The sequence below is a fragment of the Oxyura jamaicensis genome, chromosome 1 (assembly GCF_011077185.1).
Source record: "Oxyura jamaicensis isolate SHBP4307 breed ruddy duck chromosome 1, BPBGC_Ojam_1.0, whole genome shotgun sequence".
NCBI lineage: Eukaryota > Metazoa > Chordata > Aves > Anseriformes > Anatidae > Oxyura > Oxyura jamaicensis.
Window position 1 is genome coordinate 183,316,758 of NC_048893.1, and position 19,910 is coordinate 183,336,667.

The 19,910-nt window shown below is 43.0% G+C and overlaps 1 protein-coding gene across 5 annotated transcripts in view; it reads right to left on the reverse strand.

Annotated features, from left to right (window-relative positions):
• Window positions 1–15,240, reverse strand: part of PAN3 (poly(A) specific ribonuclease subunit PAN3) — an 80,871-nt gene extending 65,631 nt beyond the window's left edge. For 2 of the 5 annotated variants that reach the window (XM_035325487.1, XM_035325498.1), the window contains exons 1-3: window positions 14,635–15,043; window positions 8,803–8,943; window positions 1,995–2,116 (exon numbers count right to left, since the gene is read on the reverse strand). In XM_035325487.1, the coding sequence (XP_035181378.1) occupies window positions 1,995–2,116; window positions 8,803–8,943; window positions 14,635–15,043 (672 nt within the window). Of the gene's footprint in view, window positions 1–1,994; window positions 2,117–8,802; window positions 8,944–14,634 lie in introns of all 5 variants that reach the window. The other 3 variants (XM_035325508.1, XM_035325478.1, XM_035325472.1) reach the window with 3 other exon arrangements.
• Between the last annotated feature and the right edge of the window lie 4,670 nt (window positions 15,241–19,910).

Here is a 19,910-nt window from a genome sequence, read left to right on the forward strand (position 1 = left end):
CACTATAATTAATAGAGATGCAGATCTTTTTCCCCCCACTAAATGCAGATCCACTTCCATGCTGCTTCAGTCTGAAGTGGAATATATATTAAAAAAAAAAAAAAAAAAGAAATCAGATCAGCATTCCTGCTCACTGTTCAGGCCAGGCCTAGACTAGGGCAACACTGTAGCAGCAGGAATGTGCTCAAGCTGGAACATGCCAGTGCAGGTTACATCTCTGGGGAATCATCTAGCACCTAGTAAATCTCCAGTGGGTCTATATAAACCAGTTTTGCAAAGTTATTAAGTGACCAAATCTCGGCAAATTTGTCAAAAGACAGCAGAATATATATCCATGACACAACCACCTATTTATCACACTTCAAGCCTTCGTTCCAAACTAGAAAGCATTGCTATTTTTTTAAACAAAAGTCACCAAGATTTTTCCCTCACCTTTTTCTCCAAAGAACTACATGACATGGAAAGCCATACTACAAGTGGATAAAATATATCGGTATGGTGTGAATTAAGAAGCTGACTGACACTCAAAACAGACAGCGTTACCAGCTTTACCTATGTAAATAAGAACCTACATTACATGATTCAAAGAAAAAAGATTTTCAAACTGTGTTTCAATGCCCGTAAGCATTCTTTCCAAAAATGATGAAATCCATCATCATCAGTTCTTTTCTTTAGCCTCCAATGGGTAAGCACATCAATTTCTTGTTTTCTCATAAAGAAACGTAATGTTTTGACTGTAATCTCACAGGCATTAGCATTTAAAAATCTCATGACCATTCATGTTAAACAAATTCCTTATCACATTTCTACAAAAAAAAGTTATAATTAAAATGTTGTGTTTAGAAAGACACAAGTGCTGCTGCAAAATACACTTTAAGGATACAAAACATAATAACTTTGCACTAAAAGGATACAGTATGACCTCATTGATACCAAAATCTGTAACTGTACGAACAATAAATAACCTAACTTCCAGCTTCAACAGTACCCTCTGGAATCGGAGGTTAAAATGTTCTTTTTAAAACATGCATCACTATCAGTAATAAACATCTCCATGGTTTTACAATTCCGCTGAATGAGAAAAAAAAAACAGCCTTATTGATAACATGCATTAAGAAACAAAAACAGAACACACCTAATTATTTCCCACCTTTTGCTGATTTATTTTTCAATCCATAATACAGCCACAACTGAGATCAAAGTAAGCTCATAAGGAGAGTTTCCTTGATACAAAAGAAGAGAGCTGTTGTCAGGACTCAGTGGGAACTATTTGTCTTGCACTCCCTTTCATTTACCAGAAACTGGTTTGTTAAACCTTTGAGTACAGGGAGAGTCCATCTCTGCTTTTAAACAGCGTAAATTTGAGGGAATTATTATAGTATCGTGTGTGCTGCTTCAATAGAAACTCATTTAGGTTTTAAATAACAGCCTTTTGCTGTAAATTTTTGCATACTACTACTTACACCATAATTCCACTTCATGGAAATTCCTATGCCTACATGCACAGAGCAGTATAAATAGAAAAAAACATTTTAGGACTTAAATGTGTATCCAACATCACTGAACACTAACAGCGACTGAGCTTATAAATTGTTTTTTGTTTGTTTGTTTTTTCATGGTAATTTACTGGTTTAACAGTTCACATTTTGCTTTAGTGACTTTTGGTCTTCAGAATGTTTCAGTCTAATGTTTATATATTTAGTAGAAGGCTATCAAAACTAGATATGAACATAAAAATATCTAGAAGCACAGAGTTAATGTACGTGGCAATGGCTAATCCCACAGCTGAAATAAGCGCCAACAAAACCAGGCTAATTGTAAAGCAATTATATTGTTTCATTTCCATTAGCAAGATTAAAGCGAGTATGCTCAGCGTACCCTGCGAGACGACACATACCAGAGAGCTGCATTTTGCCTGACCCTTGGACAGTTTTCCCTTCTTGGTGTAACACCGGCCAAAATTAATGAAACACCACACAATTCACTGCCATTACCTGCATCATGGGATACTTGGTTTCAGCGGGACTTCCAAATCCATTAACGCCAATGAAGCTGGTGCTAAAGTAGGAATCTGTGAGACTAGCATCAGCTAACCCGCCGCCATCTATTCCAGGAACTAAAAGGAAAAAAAGAAAAATGTTTTAGACAAATGTAGTTTACCATGGATTCATTTGCTGTGATCTTTATAATTTTTTGGCTAGGGAGCAGGGACAGTGTGGAACAGGAGCTGGTTGGTAGTACTACTCTTCAAGCCTAACTTCGCAGCAACTAAAACCTTAACTGCGTAAATATAACGAACAAGGTTGCTAAATGACAACATGTGCAGCATGAATCTACAACACAAACACAGAAAGAGGCAGAAGAGTGAAAGGCTTTGAGGGAAACGATGAGTTTGAACTTTACAAACAGTAACAAGACAGGTAGTGATATCAAAAAATCAACCAACTAAAAAATAAAAATAAAAGGCACAAACAAAGAAAGCCTACATCTTAGAAATATGTGTCAAGAAAAATTTTTAAGGGGATGTACTTGTTCTTCTGAAGGGTAATACACAAAGCATACATTTAAAAATATCTCAAGTCCTCCCATACAATGCATAAATACTTTAAAAGCTTCCTTAAGAGCCTACTGCTATTTTCATTATCTTGTACTACACAAAGTGGCAACAGTTTTATGAAAAGTGGCCAAAACCTCCTTTGGAATGAAAGCAAGTGTGAAGGATGTAACTGAAGAAATTAATCCCACAAAACTGCATGCCTGGAAGTAATGGCCTCAACATACAAGCACAAATAAATGAATTCACTTCTATGAGACTACAGAGAACAACCAGCAGCAGTCATAATTAACACAAAACACTCAGGTATTACTTAGATAACAAAAAAGACTTTACAGCTGTACACACGTTGCAATTCAAATTAAGCTTCCGCAAAAACACCCACAGCAAATTATAAAGACACTAATCAGTACGGCCAGGCCACTGCAAGCCAACAGACATGAGTAATTGGTAGCTCTAAGGTAGAAAGGCACACATCCAACTCCGAAGAACATCCTGTACCAAACTATCCAACTTGAACTTCTGCATGGACTTCCAGCCAGCTGGTGACACACTGAAACAGCTTCCTGTCCTAAATCCTCAAGGGAAATAAAGTGGAACTCTGTAGCAGAGCTAATAGCATGCAAATTGTAGCCCCTAAGGTCTCACCAGAATGGGAACTTCCACTCCAAAAAGAGACTATGTAACCTGGGAAGGTGTTTCTATGCTAGATGTGCAGAAGACAGCAAAAAAAACTAGAGCCACATGCAGTCATAGGAAGGACTGGAAGACCAGGATCACTAGCAGCATCCGTACTGCAGGCAGATGAGCTTTGCAGTTGAAAAAAATTCTTGAAGTACCACTGCCAAATCCAGAACATCGTTTGTATCCTCTGCAGGTTTGAGAGAAACACCTAAGGGACTTTAAAGATGCTTAATTACTAATGAAGTACAACAGTAAGATTTCCAAAAAAAAGGTAAAAAAGATTTTAAACAGCTGAGAAAACAGGACAATAAAATTGTCTCCACCATCCATTAACTGGATACTCCTTCAAAACTTCAAAGAAGCAGCCATGTAGAAGTTTCAAAGTCCTTTCACTAAAGCCCTAAAAAAGACAAAGCTGTTCTTCAGGTTAAGGCATCACTTTTTGAACTTAAATTTGCTAAATGAGGCTGAAGAATAGAAAAAAAGTATTTTGTGATTGAACTGTAGTAACGCCAATTATTGTCTTCTCCTACCTGCTACTTTCAGTCCCTAACTCATCCTGTGAAGGCTGGCATTTTAACACAGTCGTTTTCTAGCATCATGAAAAAGTCCTAGGATTCTTCATCGGAGAAAACTGAAAGATAGCAGATCCATGTGTAATAAGTAGTTGCAGTCTAGTCTGCCCAGAAATTTAGAGTCCACACTGCATTTTTTTAAATACTTATTCTTAAAAATGTGTTTCCTATATACCTTTCCCTGATTGCATTTCAGCCGTTATCAGGAACTGCTGCAGTTTTGATACTAGATTCTTGACCATAAAAGACCATGAAGAGCTTTAATTTTCAGGGAGAAAACAATTTCAAGGTACACTGTATCAGTTCAGCAGTATATCTGCCATTTCATCTTCCATTTCTGTCAAACTTTAGATTACATGCAATCTTTAAACAAACCATAGCGAATGCCTCCCTTAGATTACACCACCAGCTCTCAAATGTTTCAGTCTGTTGAACAATTAACAGAAAGCCAATTGTTTCAACCTCTCCCACTGCTTCTCTCTACACTAGAGTTAATGCAATAGCCTATTTAGCTTGATTTCTCTTGGACAGATAGAGCTAATATGCAAAATCATCAAAACTGGAAAAAGGAAAGTGGAAAACTTTCAAGTGGTTATTTCGCCACATGCAGCAAGGCAAGAGCCTTGTTTGCATGAAATAACCCCCCCAGCTCAGCTCCAGTAAGCCAGGACAGCTGGTACAGCTGCAGTCACCCTGTCACATCCAAATAAATCACTGGAGCCAGTGCAGGTAGCCTTGCTAGGGCAAAAGCAGGCAGGCAGGAGCAGATGCTCTTTTTGTCAAGAGGAAGTACCTGTAGTGCCATGCAACTCAAGCTGCAAGCAGCAGCAGGCTTCCTGCAGCACTCCCAGGGCTGAGCAGTGCAGAGGACACTGCTGTGCAGCACAACAGCAATCCCCAACACTGCTCAAGTGCCAGCAGTGGGAAAGCAGCAGTATTTGCTGCACAAGCCAATCCACACCACTCAAAACTGCTCTGAACTATGCTTTAGGCTTCCTGTTGACGCACTGATTTATAACTGGGCTCTTCAGACAGGAAAAGCTACTCCACAGCATTTTCTGCTATCCAGCTGCGTGAAGACTCTCTCTCAAGTCCAGTGGTTTGGCTGTGCTGATAGACTCCTTGCAGGGTTACCACAAATTGCTGTGCTTGAGTGCTGATCCACCTCTGTACCGCTGAACTCTGCTGATGCTCCACCTGCTGCACTTACCTAAGCGAATAAGCTTCCCAACAGTCTGGAAAAACACCTCTCAAAGGACCAAGACTTCAAGAAAACATTCCACCAGAAAAACATCAAAAAAGTTAAGCTCACTAGAGCAGAGGGCATTTTTCTTAGCAATAGCTCATATTTAGAACAGAGTTCTCCAGAAGCAATGCATGTCTTTGAAGGAAAACTCAGATTAACTTCCTTAAACTGATTTCCTATAGAAAGGAGGAAGAAAATTAAGACTAACAGAAAAGACAAAGCTTATATGGGTACAAAGGAAAAAACAATCCCTGCATTGCCTGTAAGAACAAAAAAGACCATTCACCATGTATTCCACCTCTGCTCAAAGGAGAGACGTTCAGCTGTTACGGCGATGAAAGTTCAGCAAATACCTAAATAGTACAGGCAGATGTACTATACTTGGCACCTGGCCCTCTCTGGGAGAAATAGAAAGCACTTATCTTCCTTCTGCCAAATATTTGGCAAATCATAAATTCTCACTTGCTTCTGGAAGACCAAGGCAGTTGAGAGCACAAGAGAAAAGCGATTTATCATCCGTAATCTACAGGAGATCTTTAAGCAGAAGTGTGCAGACTTCACCACACATGCGGTGTGGTATTAAGAACAAAACAGAGGAAAAAAAGTCCAAACTGGAAAGAAGATTTTAGTCCTTGAGGAGTTTTTGTTCTCATGTATTTATTCATTCTATTCATTTACATTAGAACCTGCATTTGATTTCTCTGTCCGCATCTCTCCTACCGTAACAGCACATTTCTAAACATTTTTCACATAATGCTGTTAGAATGACAAATGCAACACTGAGGTTTGTATTTTTTTCATCCTTTAAAAGATCCACTATAACTGCAGGTAAGTAAGTTCAGACAATAATTTAAAGAAAATATGGAATTGGCTGTTCTTGCCAAAGGAACATGCCTTTGTTTTGTGACAGTACTATCCACCTGTCAAAGTCTGATAAATTTTCAATGGACTCTTCCTAGGAGAGAAGTAACAACTTCCTTATAAAATTAGAAAGGTTGACTAGGCAGATGTGAGAAAAAAGATGGATGTATAAAGGAACAGAAAGCATTGTCTCCTTTTTCAGGAGGCATCACATTATGCAAATGATTATGCAAACTGAGAAACCGGTGGTAAAATACATGCTGACACATTAGGTAAGCACATATATAAGAACAAGAAGAAACTTCTAAACAACATAGAAATTAAAGCCAGAAGTTACATCCCTGCAATTCTGGAAAGAAATTTAACCATCTTGAAAAATTCAGAAGGTGCTTTCTACATTTCACATCCACATTATCTAATAATTTTTTGCTTGATGAGTAACACTGCAGCTTAATGTGACAACTGCAATTAAAAATAAATATCGTCTTATATAATTCATCACCCACAGAAATTTAGCAGAAAGTAGGCTTCCCTTCAGATGCAGGCACCAAAGAGGAGGAAAAAAACAGATGGTTATTTTTGCCTTACTTTTTTTCAAAGAATTTTTTCAGGTGCAAAGGATCTCGTTGCAGCTTAGGTGCTTGAGTACTACTGTGATGAACTCATCACAAACATTTCAACAGAATCAGTGGGTTTTCGGTTGGTTTTGGTCTAATGTTCGTCTTGTCATACTAGCACTAAATACTAACACCAGCTGAAAAGGTGGCATTTCTAATACTTTAATTCTGGATAGTAAACAAATACCGCACTATCTTATATGGCTTCTTTTATGAACTTGGCATTAGCACTGATCATCTAGGAAACCATCCTTAATATAAAAAAAAGGATCCTTCACAGTAACAGAATATACTGGCCCAAAAATGAGTGGGCTGAAGTAAGATCACAATAGATTTTTGTTGACATAGTCTTCAGAACAACTATTTAAAGATTTCTGGCAACATAATAAAACAGATTGAAATAATCCATTTTGCTACTATCACTGCCTAAAAAAACTGTACTATAATTATTTTATGCTGGGGGGAAAAAGCTTATATGTATAGAAGTAATCTTGATTTCAACTCCCAGAGCAGCCACAATTACGGCACTTTTCACCTCAACACAGCTTGGTAAACTTAATCGTATGTTCACTGTACACAGGCACACAAAGAACAAGGTGTTATCTAAACTAGATATAAAGCAGTAAAAACTCCAGTGCCGTATCTCCAGTGGAATTTTACACTGAGATAGCCATCCTAACACTGAGACTAAAACAATAAAACTTTTATACAAAGCCTACGTATGGCAAGTCACTTAAGACTTAGAAACATGGTTTCAGTGCTCTAGAAGTACTGCGGTGTCAGAGAACTTAAGCTTGTCCTATTTTGCTTTGTACTGGTATGTTTGTGTCAGGAAACAGGTGTGCTTGAGGTGTTAGCCCTGTTGTGTACCTCATGAGCACTATACCTACTAGCAGGTGCATCTTGGTGTTGCTTTCCCTACAGTGTCACTACTATTGTTACAGTTTTCTAGGGAAAGTAGATTCTCTGGTCTTATTTCATCTCTCATTTAATGCAGCATTTTCCAAAACCAGCCTAGGAGTCACTGAAATAGGGACAGCGGACAGAGAACCTGAGCTAATCCCCCAGGCACGAGGAGCAGAAGCACACCACTGTGCTAGGATGCTGTGAATGGAAGTGCAGTTGGAGGGCAGACAGCACAAACGAACCAAGTTGGCTGAAAGGCAGACAGGAAGCAAAACAGTTTGGGAAATGCTGCCTTATTTACAAACACTCCCACTAAGTGATGAGATATTCATGGGCAAGCAAAGGAAAACAGCAATCCTTACCATAATATTAAGTGACTGGGCTGTTTTTTTTTATTTTATTTTTATCTCTCATATCATAAAAGCATCTGATAAAGCCCCCCCAAAAAAATATAACTACCATCCTTTTGCTCTGTAAAAATCTTTGTACAGCATCCAGAGCAGCAGGACTCCTTTTCATGGACCGAGTCCAAAAGCACAGTGATAAAACAAATTAAAAATGATACTTTTTCGAAAGAGCCATCAGAAGTACTCTTATCAGAGACAGCAATTCCAGCTATGGAAATCACTTAATATCAAAGCTTTCACAATAATCCTTCTCCAAAACGTTTCACAATTCCTGATGTATTGCATCAAAATTTTTCAATACATCACATTAAATTTTTCAAAACACACATTTGTTTTTTAACAGCCTCCTCCCTGTACATAAAAATCAATTTCTTATATAAGAACAGTTGTATGAAAAGGATGAAAATGTCTTAATGCCCTGTCCAGGTTATTTCTTATGGGAGTGGGAGGGAGAACACAAAAGAAAGGGAAGATCTTCCCATCAGTTTCATCAATATTAGAATAACTGACACAGAGGGAGCCTACCCATGGACTACGGGGATTTCTTATCACTTAACCCACTAAATAAAAGGAATAGAAGGCCATAAGGAGGCAAATAAAATAATACAAATAAGATCTAAACACAAAATATCTTTGAAGATCAGACAAAACAATCACACCATTAGAACTTAACTCCCAAGAGACTGATGGAACACAGACATGCATGGACAGTGATCAGCACCGACTCATCTTCAACACACAGCGATTCACTGTACAATTTTTTAGGCAGTATAATGTATTACATCACTACCAGAAAACAATAGATAAGGAAAACATCAGCCACATCAGCTTACTATCTAAATCCCTCCACTGACCCCCTTTCCATCAGCTGCCTCGAGACCAAGAGTTTTTTCTGCTTCTGAGGTCCTACAGAACTGCTCCTCCCTGCGTTTCTCACCCCAACCTCACTTACCATTCGTCCATTTTTCCCGCAGCAGTCTAAATTTGCTTCTAGGTGGTTCCTTACACAGGGAACTCTTTCTGAGCTGGTCCCCAAGGTCACTATTTTCTGTGCATTCAAATCCTTCCTGCAGGCCCACTCCTACAGTGATACCTACAAAAAATCAGTTATCTAATAACTGCTAGACAGAAACTAAATGGGGATGCTCAGTATCTTAAAAAAAAAATAATCAAAACTTCAAATTATTATAGCAAATATCACCTTTGAGTTTGCTCACGAGATGTCTATAACTATCCCCCCCCCTCCCCCCCAAACACACAGTTTTATCTTTGTCTTTGGAAGAGGAAAACAATCAAAACAGTAATAATGCCATTGTCATGTACTTCAATCCCCAACACGTGGTAGGTACTACCAGAAACAAATAAGTACCCATACTCCCATGGGACCTGTAATTTCTGTGCAATATTTGGACTTGAATGTTTTCTCACCCAATAAAGAAAACCCCCCAAAGTATATAAATACAGAAAAATCAGTTTCAAGTACCACAGCATGTTTTATTTTTTCCTGGAAGTTTCACATGCTGAAACTGCCCCCTTATATATCCCAAATAACTCTGCAGATGTAAACGTTTTTCCTACTCTTTTCATTAACCCCTCCAATAAATTTTCCATTTCTTCCCCATTTCCACATGAAACTCAAAAGTGAGAGAAAAATCCATGCCTATCATTTCCCAATTTCTGCTGTTGATATATGAAACAAGAGGTGATCAAGTGAATTCAGTAATTTTCATTTACTCCCATGTGTTTCCTAACTTGTTATTGTTTTTAGTCTTCAATTCTCAATCATTTAACAGTCTCCAGCTGTCCCAAATGTCTTGTCAATTCTCAGACTTGTCTCCAATGTCTTTAAAAAAAATATTTAGAGCAAAACATAAAACTTGTATCCTCTATCGGCTCCTGGAAATGGCATCAGGAATATTAAAACATGAGGCATCTCTCTAACAAGAGAGCACATACCTGTGCTCTCTTATACCTATGACAACTAATACAGCATCACTTGCAAAAAGCACAAACAGGTCTGGAGAAGGAATTCTCAACCCTCTCTCCTGACTACAATACCTGTTTTCTGTATCCAAGCAAAGAAGAAACAAACCCAGGGAAAAAGCGACTAGCATATGGCACACCACAAATACATTTACATTAAAAAGTTTGAGATACCTGTCTGCTTCTGAATATTTCAAGCTGTAAGTACTCAAACACTACTAGAGATGATAGAAAAATCCATATTTAGAATAATCCTGACCATTGTTTCATCGCGTTAAGAAGCATAATCCAGCAGATTACCTTTAATATCTATTTTGCTGAATGGCTTATCTTCCCCTTTTCTCTATAGCCGCTATTTCATTTAGTTTGAAGAAGAACAGGCTGGCAGAGACTTAAACACCTTTTTTAAAGAACAGAATACAAATGTATGGCTCTTCCCACCCCAAGCCTAGCCCATTTATGGATTTACCAAAACCTAAGCCCTAATTCTCACTAAGCTAACTGCCAAGTGATTGCATACAGAGCTGCTACAGCGGCCATCAATACCCACTGTTATGACTGGCCTTCTAACACACAGCTTGTGGACTGTGAAAACAGCAATCATGCTTTTATTAGGCTAACCCAATGCAGCCCAAGCCTTCATCATCCTCCTTTCCACCTCCTCACGGAGGAAGCCTACGCGCAGACAGGTTTCCTCAGCAGCTGTGGAGAAACACAGCAGCGCTGGGGGCACGTTATGGGAATAGGGGCCTAGTTTAAACACCATTTTCCTAGAGGAAGTTTTTTTTTTTTTTTTTTTTTTTGGAGAGAACAGGACTCGGAAAGCTGGGAAGGAGAGGAAGCGGCAGCACCGTGCCCGTGGCCAGCTCCTGCATGCTGCTCAGTGGACAGCAGCACCGGAGCCCGCCGCGGCAGAGCTGAGCACGCCTGCAGCACTCAGCCCATCAGCCCTCCTCCGGGGCTGCGCTCAGACAAGTCAGGCACCAGGCTAAAGAGTCAGCACTCACGGTTACTGCCGTGTATCATGTGCTTCACAGCAAAAAAGCACGGTAGCAAGCAGCAAACACTTCTATCAGTGTAACACAGCTTTTGTGAGGCTTGTGTACAGAAGACTATTACATTTGTATTTATTAACTTTCAAGTATTTTAACAACTGCAGTTGCCTGTACAGCTTTAACTTGTCCAGATTATGTACAGACATGACAGATTTTAGTAACAGTGACAATTTTCTTTAGACCCTCCCTCGCATGGCACCAAGTGCTCTGGGAACAAGCCATCAGCGGGCAGTAACACAGGCTGCCAATCTACTCATTACACAAGTAAAAGATGTAAAGGTTCAAACAGAACAGAGAGGAGACACACAAGGAGAAATTTCTCATGCCTCTCACCTATCCTTTCCTGAGCTGCTCCTTAAAACCCTCACATCATATCATATCCTTCTCCCTAAATGCCGAGGAATGGTAGTTTTCCCTATCTCCACTCCTACAGTCCTCTTAGGTTAGGTACCACTGCTACTCTGCCCAGCACCTGGGCTGACACTCAGGACTTGTGGCTATCAGAAGACCACCATGCACAGGTTTTGGCCACTAACAAATCTCAAGGAAACTTTTTCTGATATTTTCTCCTCCCTTTTTTTGGTTAGAGGTCCTATGTGAAAAGGACTTATTTTTAAAATCAAACTTTGGTCAGACAATTAGCGGCTGTGCTTCTGATTTTGCAGACGGGCAGCTGGACACCTTGCACCCAGAAGGCAGAGCACTCACAGCACCAAAAGGGCAGGAACAGCGCTTTGAAAATGCATGCTTCAAACGTCAAGTGCTTTAGGGACACGTGTGCTGCCTTCTGAAAGTGGATGGAGTTCGTCCACATAGTCAGTCTTGTTCCCTGAGAACATAAAAAGCCACAGCAGTCAGGCCAAAGACACATTTAGCCTCCTGCATCACCTCTGAGGCTGGACAACAGTGGGCGTGTAGACAAAAGCATAAGCTCGAGGTGAGGATGAGGCAGAGGTTCTCAACTATACATGGTAGAAAATGAGCTTGACTCAGAAATTATATTTTTACCACATTTAATATTCTAAGTCAGAGTTTTTTCCAATAATACCTGATGACTTTTTGAACCCCGTCAGATGTTAGTATCTAAAACATCTCTGGCACAGAACAGTTTAACCACACGTCATGTGAAGAAATCTCTGTTGGTTAGCTCTGGACATGTCACCTGCTTGTTTCACTTGATACCCTTGTACTGGAATACTTCTGCCCTGGAATATTTCTTGCATTTTTGCTGTTCTTCTCCTTATCATTCAATGTTCCCATCACCTGCGTTCTGAAGACAAGTCAGTATTTGGGGAGTCTTTGTGATTACTACAGAAAAACCTATAAGTAAATTAATAATCCTGTACCCAGAGCAGGATTAGAGTAACACGCATGTTAGAATGAGGCGCTGACCCACTTTTAACAATAAATAGGACCGCACAGTTAATTACTCAATGAGCATTATCTGCTCCATGCACTGAATGATGCTGGGGTCCAGTGAGGAAGAAGGGAGAGAAGGCAGCACACGCAGGTGCCTAACTGGAGACCGCCCCGATACTTCTGCATTAGGGAAGACTGGCAGTGAGACTGCACAGGCAGGCTACTTACTACCTTTTAGTACTTCCTAAAATTCCACATTCTTTAACTCAGAACTTTACTATTTAATAAAAGTTGATATATAGCTTTCTACAGCCACAAAAATAAAGCTTTCATTCCATTCACTTGGAAATTGTACTGGTAATACCATGGGCCTTCAGCAAAATGAGAATTAGAGAGATGAACTTGCCAGTAGATATACTACTGATCACCTCCAGATTTTGAACAAGTATCTTCCTTATTTCTTTCACAAATGCATACTGAAGCAAGAAAGCTTAGAAGCAAGACTGGGCCCACTCTAAGGCTCTTCACTTTTAATTTGTCTCTGCTTCCTTCCCTTACTCTTTTTTCCCAGCTAGACTCCTTGATATTAGACCCTCCTCTGCTAGTCCAGGCCTTTGCCTCCTGTAACTTCAAGCAAGGTGCCTTTCCCTGCAGGGAATCACTGATCACTCTGCAGGGAGTTTGCCCATTCTTGGTGCCCTCACAACAGGGGCAACTGCTGAGAGCCCCATGCAGTTTTAAACCTCTGACAGGCTGATACATACTCAGACACACGGTTTCCAAATAGTTTAACTGCTCAGCAGTATCAACCGCTGAACACACACACAAAAAGTTTTTTCTAGGTTTAGGACTTGAGCAAATTTTAGAGTTCTTATGAGAATAAAGAAAGAAAATCCTTCATATAGAAGCTTTTATCCTCAAGTCAGTTGATAAACCCTCTCCACAAGCCTGGATACACTAGCTTAGCAGATTTTAACTATTTACTTTTACATTTTTATTCACCTACACATCTCACGCCTAATCCTGTTCAAAAGAAAAACAAGCAGAGATCAAATGATCACTGCTGGATCTTTCCCATCTAACTGTTAAAAAAAAAAAAGCAGCAGCATAGACTTCACTTTGAACAACAGAAGTTTGATAAAATGATCAAAAAATGTATCTTCTAATAGAAAGCATTAAGCAATACTATGTTTTAGGGTTCTCTTGGAAGAGTAGACATGACAGTGCTGTACTAATATAAGGCACTATCCAGCTGCCAACTACACAGACAATATCGCTCAATGGCACAAGCTCACTACACCTGGTGAAAAAGCAGTTACAGGTTCCTGAAACACATCAAGAACTGAGAGCTACACACAGGATGTTCGACATGGTTGCATCTTAATTTCAGCAAAAGCATGGTTGTGGCCATTTAGCAGTTGAGTCACTTAATGTAAACAAATACCAGGTTTATGACAGAAATCAATAACGCAACCAAGCTTAATATATTCATTTAGAGCGTAACATTTCTGAAGAAGCTTTATAAGCTTGCTGGACTTTGTTGTTCCAAGTGCTGCTGCTGCTGCTTTCACTACAAACCGAATTGTTCTTAAAACCAGCTTGCTACAACCAGCATCTACTCAGCCACCACGAAACTGACCAGCAACTGTCCTGCAATGCACACAGGAACCCTGAACTCCTACCAGGAGGTAGCAGGCAGGGAAGAAAGGCTGTAGAAAGTCAGAAAAAAATTTGGAAGCGATTTCTCCTTGCAGCTGCAGATACTTTGCATACATCTAAATCGTTACAGCTTTAGGATTTACAAAGTGACACACACCTGCAACGTAATAATATTTCAAGGGAAGGCTCAAAACTTCCAACAGCTGAGACCCAACTTGGGTCGCCTGGAGGAGCACACCAGGCAGCAGCTGCCCCTGCGCTACCACCTTTGCAAGAACGGTTCCCAGCTGGGGGGGCTCCCTAAAGGCACCCCAAACCTAGCACAGGGGCAGCCACTGCCCAGGAGCCCCCCAGGAGGGGGACAGGAGGGCATCCTCCCTCCAGCATCCCCTTTCCGGGGGGGTCTCCTGCCCTTTCTCCCCACACCCTGCCCCACACCCGTCCCCCCTCCCCCCCGGCCTGCCCCTAGCGGACGGGGCTAAGATGGAGGCACCGCACCCGGGTGGGGGGGTGGGTTGGGGGAACCCCCAAAAAACGCCCTCGGGGATGCAGGCGGGCGGGCGGGGAGGCCCCGGGGAGGGCAGGGAGAGGCCCCGCCGCCACCATGGCTGTTATTTGTTTCCGGTAGCACCACAGCACGCTCGAGAGCCGCTTCCCCGGCAGGACCGGGCGCCCCCCCCCCCCCCCCCCCCCCCCACATCCCCGGGGCCACCCCCGGCCCCACTCACTCGCCAGCCGCGGGCCGTCCAGCCCCCCGCCGCCGCTTCCTCCTCCTCCTCCTCCTCCTCCTCCGCCGCCTCCCGCCCCCAGCTCGGCTTTCTTAGGCCCCACCGCCGCCGCCGCCGGGCCCGGGCTGGCCCCGTGAGGCGAGTAACCGGGCCCGGCGGTGGCCGCCGGGGGGATGCCGAGGGGGAGCCCGCCGAGGGGAGCGGCGGCGGCGCCGGGCTCCTCATGCAGGAACTGGCACTCCTCGCCGTAGAAGCAGGTCTTGTCCTTGGCGTAGTAGCGGCAGAACTTGAGCTTCACGGCCCCGCCGCTGCCGGTGCTGCCGCTAACGCCGCCGGTCCCCGCCCCGCCGGCCGCCACCGGCCCCACCACCGGCGAGGGCGAGGAGCAGGGCAGGCCGCTGCTGTTCATGGCACCCGCCCCGCCGCCGGGGTCGGCACCATGGGGAAGGAGGGAGGGAGGGACGGGGCGGGGAGCGGGAAGGGGCGCGGGGACCGCCGTCACCCCGGGCTGCGGCTCCGAGGGAGGGGGGAGAGGAGGAGGAAGAGGGGAGAGGAGGAGGAAGAGGGGGCGGGGGGGAGCCTCCGCTCCTCTCAGCGCGGCCGGGGGCGGCGGCGGCTCCTCGGCGGTCCCGGGGTTGTTTATGCCATTTTCCTCTTCCTCAGCGGCCGCCGGGGCGCGCCTGCGCCGGCGCGGGGCATGACGGGTACTGCCGGGCCGTGCCGAGCCGGCCGGGGCCGGGGGCGTGAGGGGGAGCCGAGGGGAACCGGGGAGAACCGGGAAGTAACCGGAGGAAACGGCCGCCAACGGGCGCCGCGAGGATGCCCCCCCCCCCCCCGGGAGACCCCGTAGGGCGGGCTGTGAGGGAGCGGGGCCGTTTCCCCCACCACAACGCGTTCGTTGCTCGCCTTGAGTGAGAAACGCGGGTGTTCCCCTCAAAACAGCACCATACTCCCGTCCCTGGCTGCCCTGCGTGTCTGGGGGACCCTCCTCAGGCACAGGAGGGCTCGCCAGTCCCACGGGGGTGCTCCGAGTGCTTCCCCGTGAGCGTGGAGGGTTTGCTATGGGAGTCCTCGGTGACTCACCGCCACAGTGGCTCCAGGTTCTCTGAAATTTTCCTCAAAGTGCTGGCATCGCTCGCGGTGCAATCACCGAAATGGTATATAGAGTGGGGGAAGCATATTTTAATGTGCTCTTGACAGTAGTTTGGTAAGAAAAGTGCTTAGTGCGGAGCTAAGATCGCTTTTTTGTCTTTTGTTGTATCCTCTCTTAAAATAAAAATCAGTCTGCCTCCAAAGTGCTTTGACAGTTTGTGTGAAAATAATAATAACAAATAAGTGAGCTTCTAAATGTCACGCTGAAACCTTTCTTCCTCAGATGAAGTCTTCAAGAAGTAGTGGTGCCTTAAGCTGAAATCTCAAGATCATTGTTCTTGCAGTCGGGAGAATGCCTTCTCCAAGCTTACAAACCAGGTTAGAAAAAAAGCTGCTGCTTTGCAGAAAGAAGATTTGACAGGAAGATTTGACTGGAGCAGAGCAGGGTGACGAGAGTTAGCCTCCAATTATAGCCTGACATCTCAAGAAAATAATATGAAGAGCATCATCTCTCTGTTGTTCCCCAACAATTTTCAGCCTTTTGCTTCCTTTAATTGTGTATGGTGAAGGTGCCACAGATATTATCTTCCTACAAGTTTAGAAGAGTAGGCAAAAGGGAGGGAAGGACCTGTTTGTTTCTCCCTTAAAACGTCTCAGGAGCTCAGATACAAACCACAGCAGGTTCCACAGCGAAGAGAGCCCTCATAAAGGCCTCATCCCTGAGAAATGTTTCCGGCAGAACATGCACCTTCATGGATAACCAAAAGCAGTTTGCTTTAGTACACAAATCAGAGGCAGTCCCAGCGGCTTTTGCTGAGCACTCACAGCAGTACTTAGCTGTGTATCACTCAGACCACTGTCATTAGCGTTACGCCTCTGAGGGGTGAAGCCAAGGACTTGATTGCATGGGGAGGTGTTGCAGCTATGGGTGACACGTCCCTCAGCTCCTGCCATGGCAAAAGGCAGGGCTGGAAGTGCATTAGTGCATTGCCTTCTCTCCTTTTATCCTGCTCACCCATACCCTGGGGAAGGTACTAGAGAAGAGAGAGTTCTCAGGCAGTTGAGGCTTTTGCAAGTTTGGGGTTTTATAGAGGGGAATGAGAAGCAGAAAGTGCTGTGCTGAGGTAATACCAGGTGTGGGGAGCAAGAGGAACCCAATATCACCTGCAGCTGAAGTCCTTATCAGCAGTCTGTTTATCATACCTCATTCCAAGAATGATGTCCCCTGAAAAAAGCTCCTTCCCTCCAGAAAGATCAGATTGAGGGGCCAAGTTATAGATGCACACGAGGAGGCTGGAAGGGGTACCAGAAAGATGTTAATAAAGGGAGAAGAAAAAAATCAGCTTTCACCCAGAGCTTTCCCAAGACCCGTGGATCTTTTATCCAGAGCTTTAGCACTGTGGATTTAATGGTATCAAGTTATCTTACAAGAGATTTCATGATACACATAGGGAAATACCTTTTCTGGGTAAACTGGTTGAGCATGAAATAAATTCTTCCAAGCAAAGACTTCAATTGTGTAGCCGCTCCCATTGCTGAAGTGTATTCTAACCTGTGTTTTCAACCTTGTGAATCTGCTTTTCCCACAGCTCTTTTGCTGATCCATGCATATGTCTAATACTGCATATACACGGTGAGGTTAGGAACAGGGACACAAATGGGCTTGTGTATACACGACCCGCATTCTTCTGCCTGCAAGCTGTGGTTCAGGCTGGAAATGTTCACTCTGGATGCAGAAAGAGTTGAAGCAGTGGACTGGGCAGCGGCACGTGATTCTGCCAGCGAGGGTGCACAGGTAGCAATGAGATCAGTGGTATGGAGTAATGGGTGTCTGGGTTCTCCTCCTCCCACGACGGTGGCAGTGTATATCAAATTCCTACCAAACATGAAATCAGCTTGGAAGCGTCCTTTGTCTTTTCTTGGCCACTAGAGCAGAGCCAATAACGGGAAGAGGCTGAAGATGGCGAGAGCCTCTTTTTCTGGCCCTGGCAAGGTCTCACCCCTCCTGTGTCTTCATTTCTGGTAAGGCCTTGACCTGAAAGCTGACCTGCAACTATTGAGTGTGCACATGGGACCCTGACACTTTCTCATTAATTATAACTACGTGTCCCCCACCAGAGTTTTATTTCCATTGCCTGTCCCTGTTGGCCAGCCAGAATGCCAAGGAGTCCCATCAGCCATTCGGTATCTTTGAACCTGCTCCACTGCCATGTGCAGTCCATAGAGATTTACTGGGCATTCCTTCTCCAGGGAACACTGCAGCTCCTCTCTTGGCACATACCCAGATCTACCTTGCACAAGATCCAGAGAGAAAGAAAAGGAGGATCAGATAGATGCCTCTAGGTCTTGTCCCGGTTTGTAGTCAAGTCATAAAGTGGTGTGCTTTTTGACCCAGAAAGGGGGAAATCTTCCTGTATGCATATATGTAGGCATAGCCAAGTGACAGAGCTGTTGTGAGAAAACAAAACATGAGATCAAACACCCCCCCCCCCCCCCCCCCCCCCCCCCCCCGGGGCGGGGGAATACTTGGGAAGGAAAGTCTTGCCAAGAGATCTTTTCCCCAGCCAAATCAGGTTGCAAGTGCCAAATAGCTCTCCCCTAACATTAGATTCAGTGGTGAGAAAGCTGCGTCTGCTATTTAGAGTGACAGTTTCTCTTCGTGTTGACCCACAATTGACATGTTCAGTAAATCATGTGGAAACAGATCCTGAAGTGCATGCTAGCGTGAAATAATACAAACAAAAAGCAATACTTTTTGAATGATGGTGTTATAGTAGCTCTTTTTTTTTTCTTTTTTTTTTCTTTTTTTTTTTCTTTTCTTTTTTTTTTTTATAGCATAGGCAAGACAAGTTTTGTAGGTAGGAAGCTTGTTAAACCACCAAGTAGTTGGGAAAAGCACTGTTTTCTTTTCAGCAGTACCAGTTGGTATATTAGGAGATATTATCTCTACTTAAGAAACTGTCTTTCCTTAATGTTATTGAAACAGATCAAGGGAAATATTTTTAAAAATGTTTTCGTATAATCTGACTTTAACCTTTATAGTCTAACATAGTATATAAATAGGAAAAATAAATGTTAGCAAGATTTACAAGCATATAATAAGCATGATCAGAGTCCACAGTAATATTAGACAAGAATTTAGCATTTGTTAATTTATTTTTTGAAGGAAGAGCAATGAAGCCTGGTATCTCAGGATATAAACCAAGTGGTGTCTGAATTCTAGGGGAAATTGCCATTCTTGAGGTTATTCCACAAAATGATATATTTTTTTAATCTTCCTTTGAAGTGTTTGAGACTAAATAATAGGGCAGCCAGGATATTGGACTGAGTAATGAGTGGGCCAACCTGCTGTGACAGTTCCTACGGGTCCGTGACAAGGGAGTTGCCTTTGCTAGCAGTACGTGGAAGAAACCAAATGTTGTTGCTAGCCAGATTCCCATTCACATGCAAAAACAAATTCATGCCAACTCAGTGAAGTTTTGAAGTCAAATCAAGTAGCAAGTCAGGAGCTGACCCTAAAGTGCTCCTGCTAACACCTACGTTAATAATGTATGCCAACACCTAAGTTAATAATGTATGGGGGGAGGTCTAGCCTTGGGCTAGAGTTCATATTAGTACAAGCAATAAAACGTTAGCTTAGTTTCACGGTGCTGGTAACCCATTCACATGGTTTAGCCAGGGAGTTTTTTACCATGTGGCTACTCCCACCAGAGCTGGCTTTATCTAACCATTGCAGTGAAGGCCATGCCATAATGTGACATTGCTTGGATAAAATCCTTGGTAACAGAAGCCACTGTCCCATGAGGGGAAAAAAAGAAACTCAAAAGAGTACTTAATGGTCATTTACACGTGTATGAATTTTTTGCATCTCCTCTGCCAGTATCTTTAGGACTAAATATACTGGATGTTATATATTTATTTTGGCTACATTCAGTAGATATGAACTCTACTAGCTACTGACATCTTTTGCAGAGGCTTTTCAACTGAAAACAAGACATATATTGAGACTTCTGATACCAGAACAGCTGCATCACCAGTGACAGGTTCTGTTACTTAAATGCAGATTCTAATAAGTTCTTACTTAAATGCAGATTCTAATAAGTTCTGATTAAGAAAGTTAATGTCAGGTTATACTCATTGAAACCATGAAAAGGCAAAATGTCTTTAATGAAATCCCACCAACT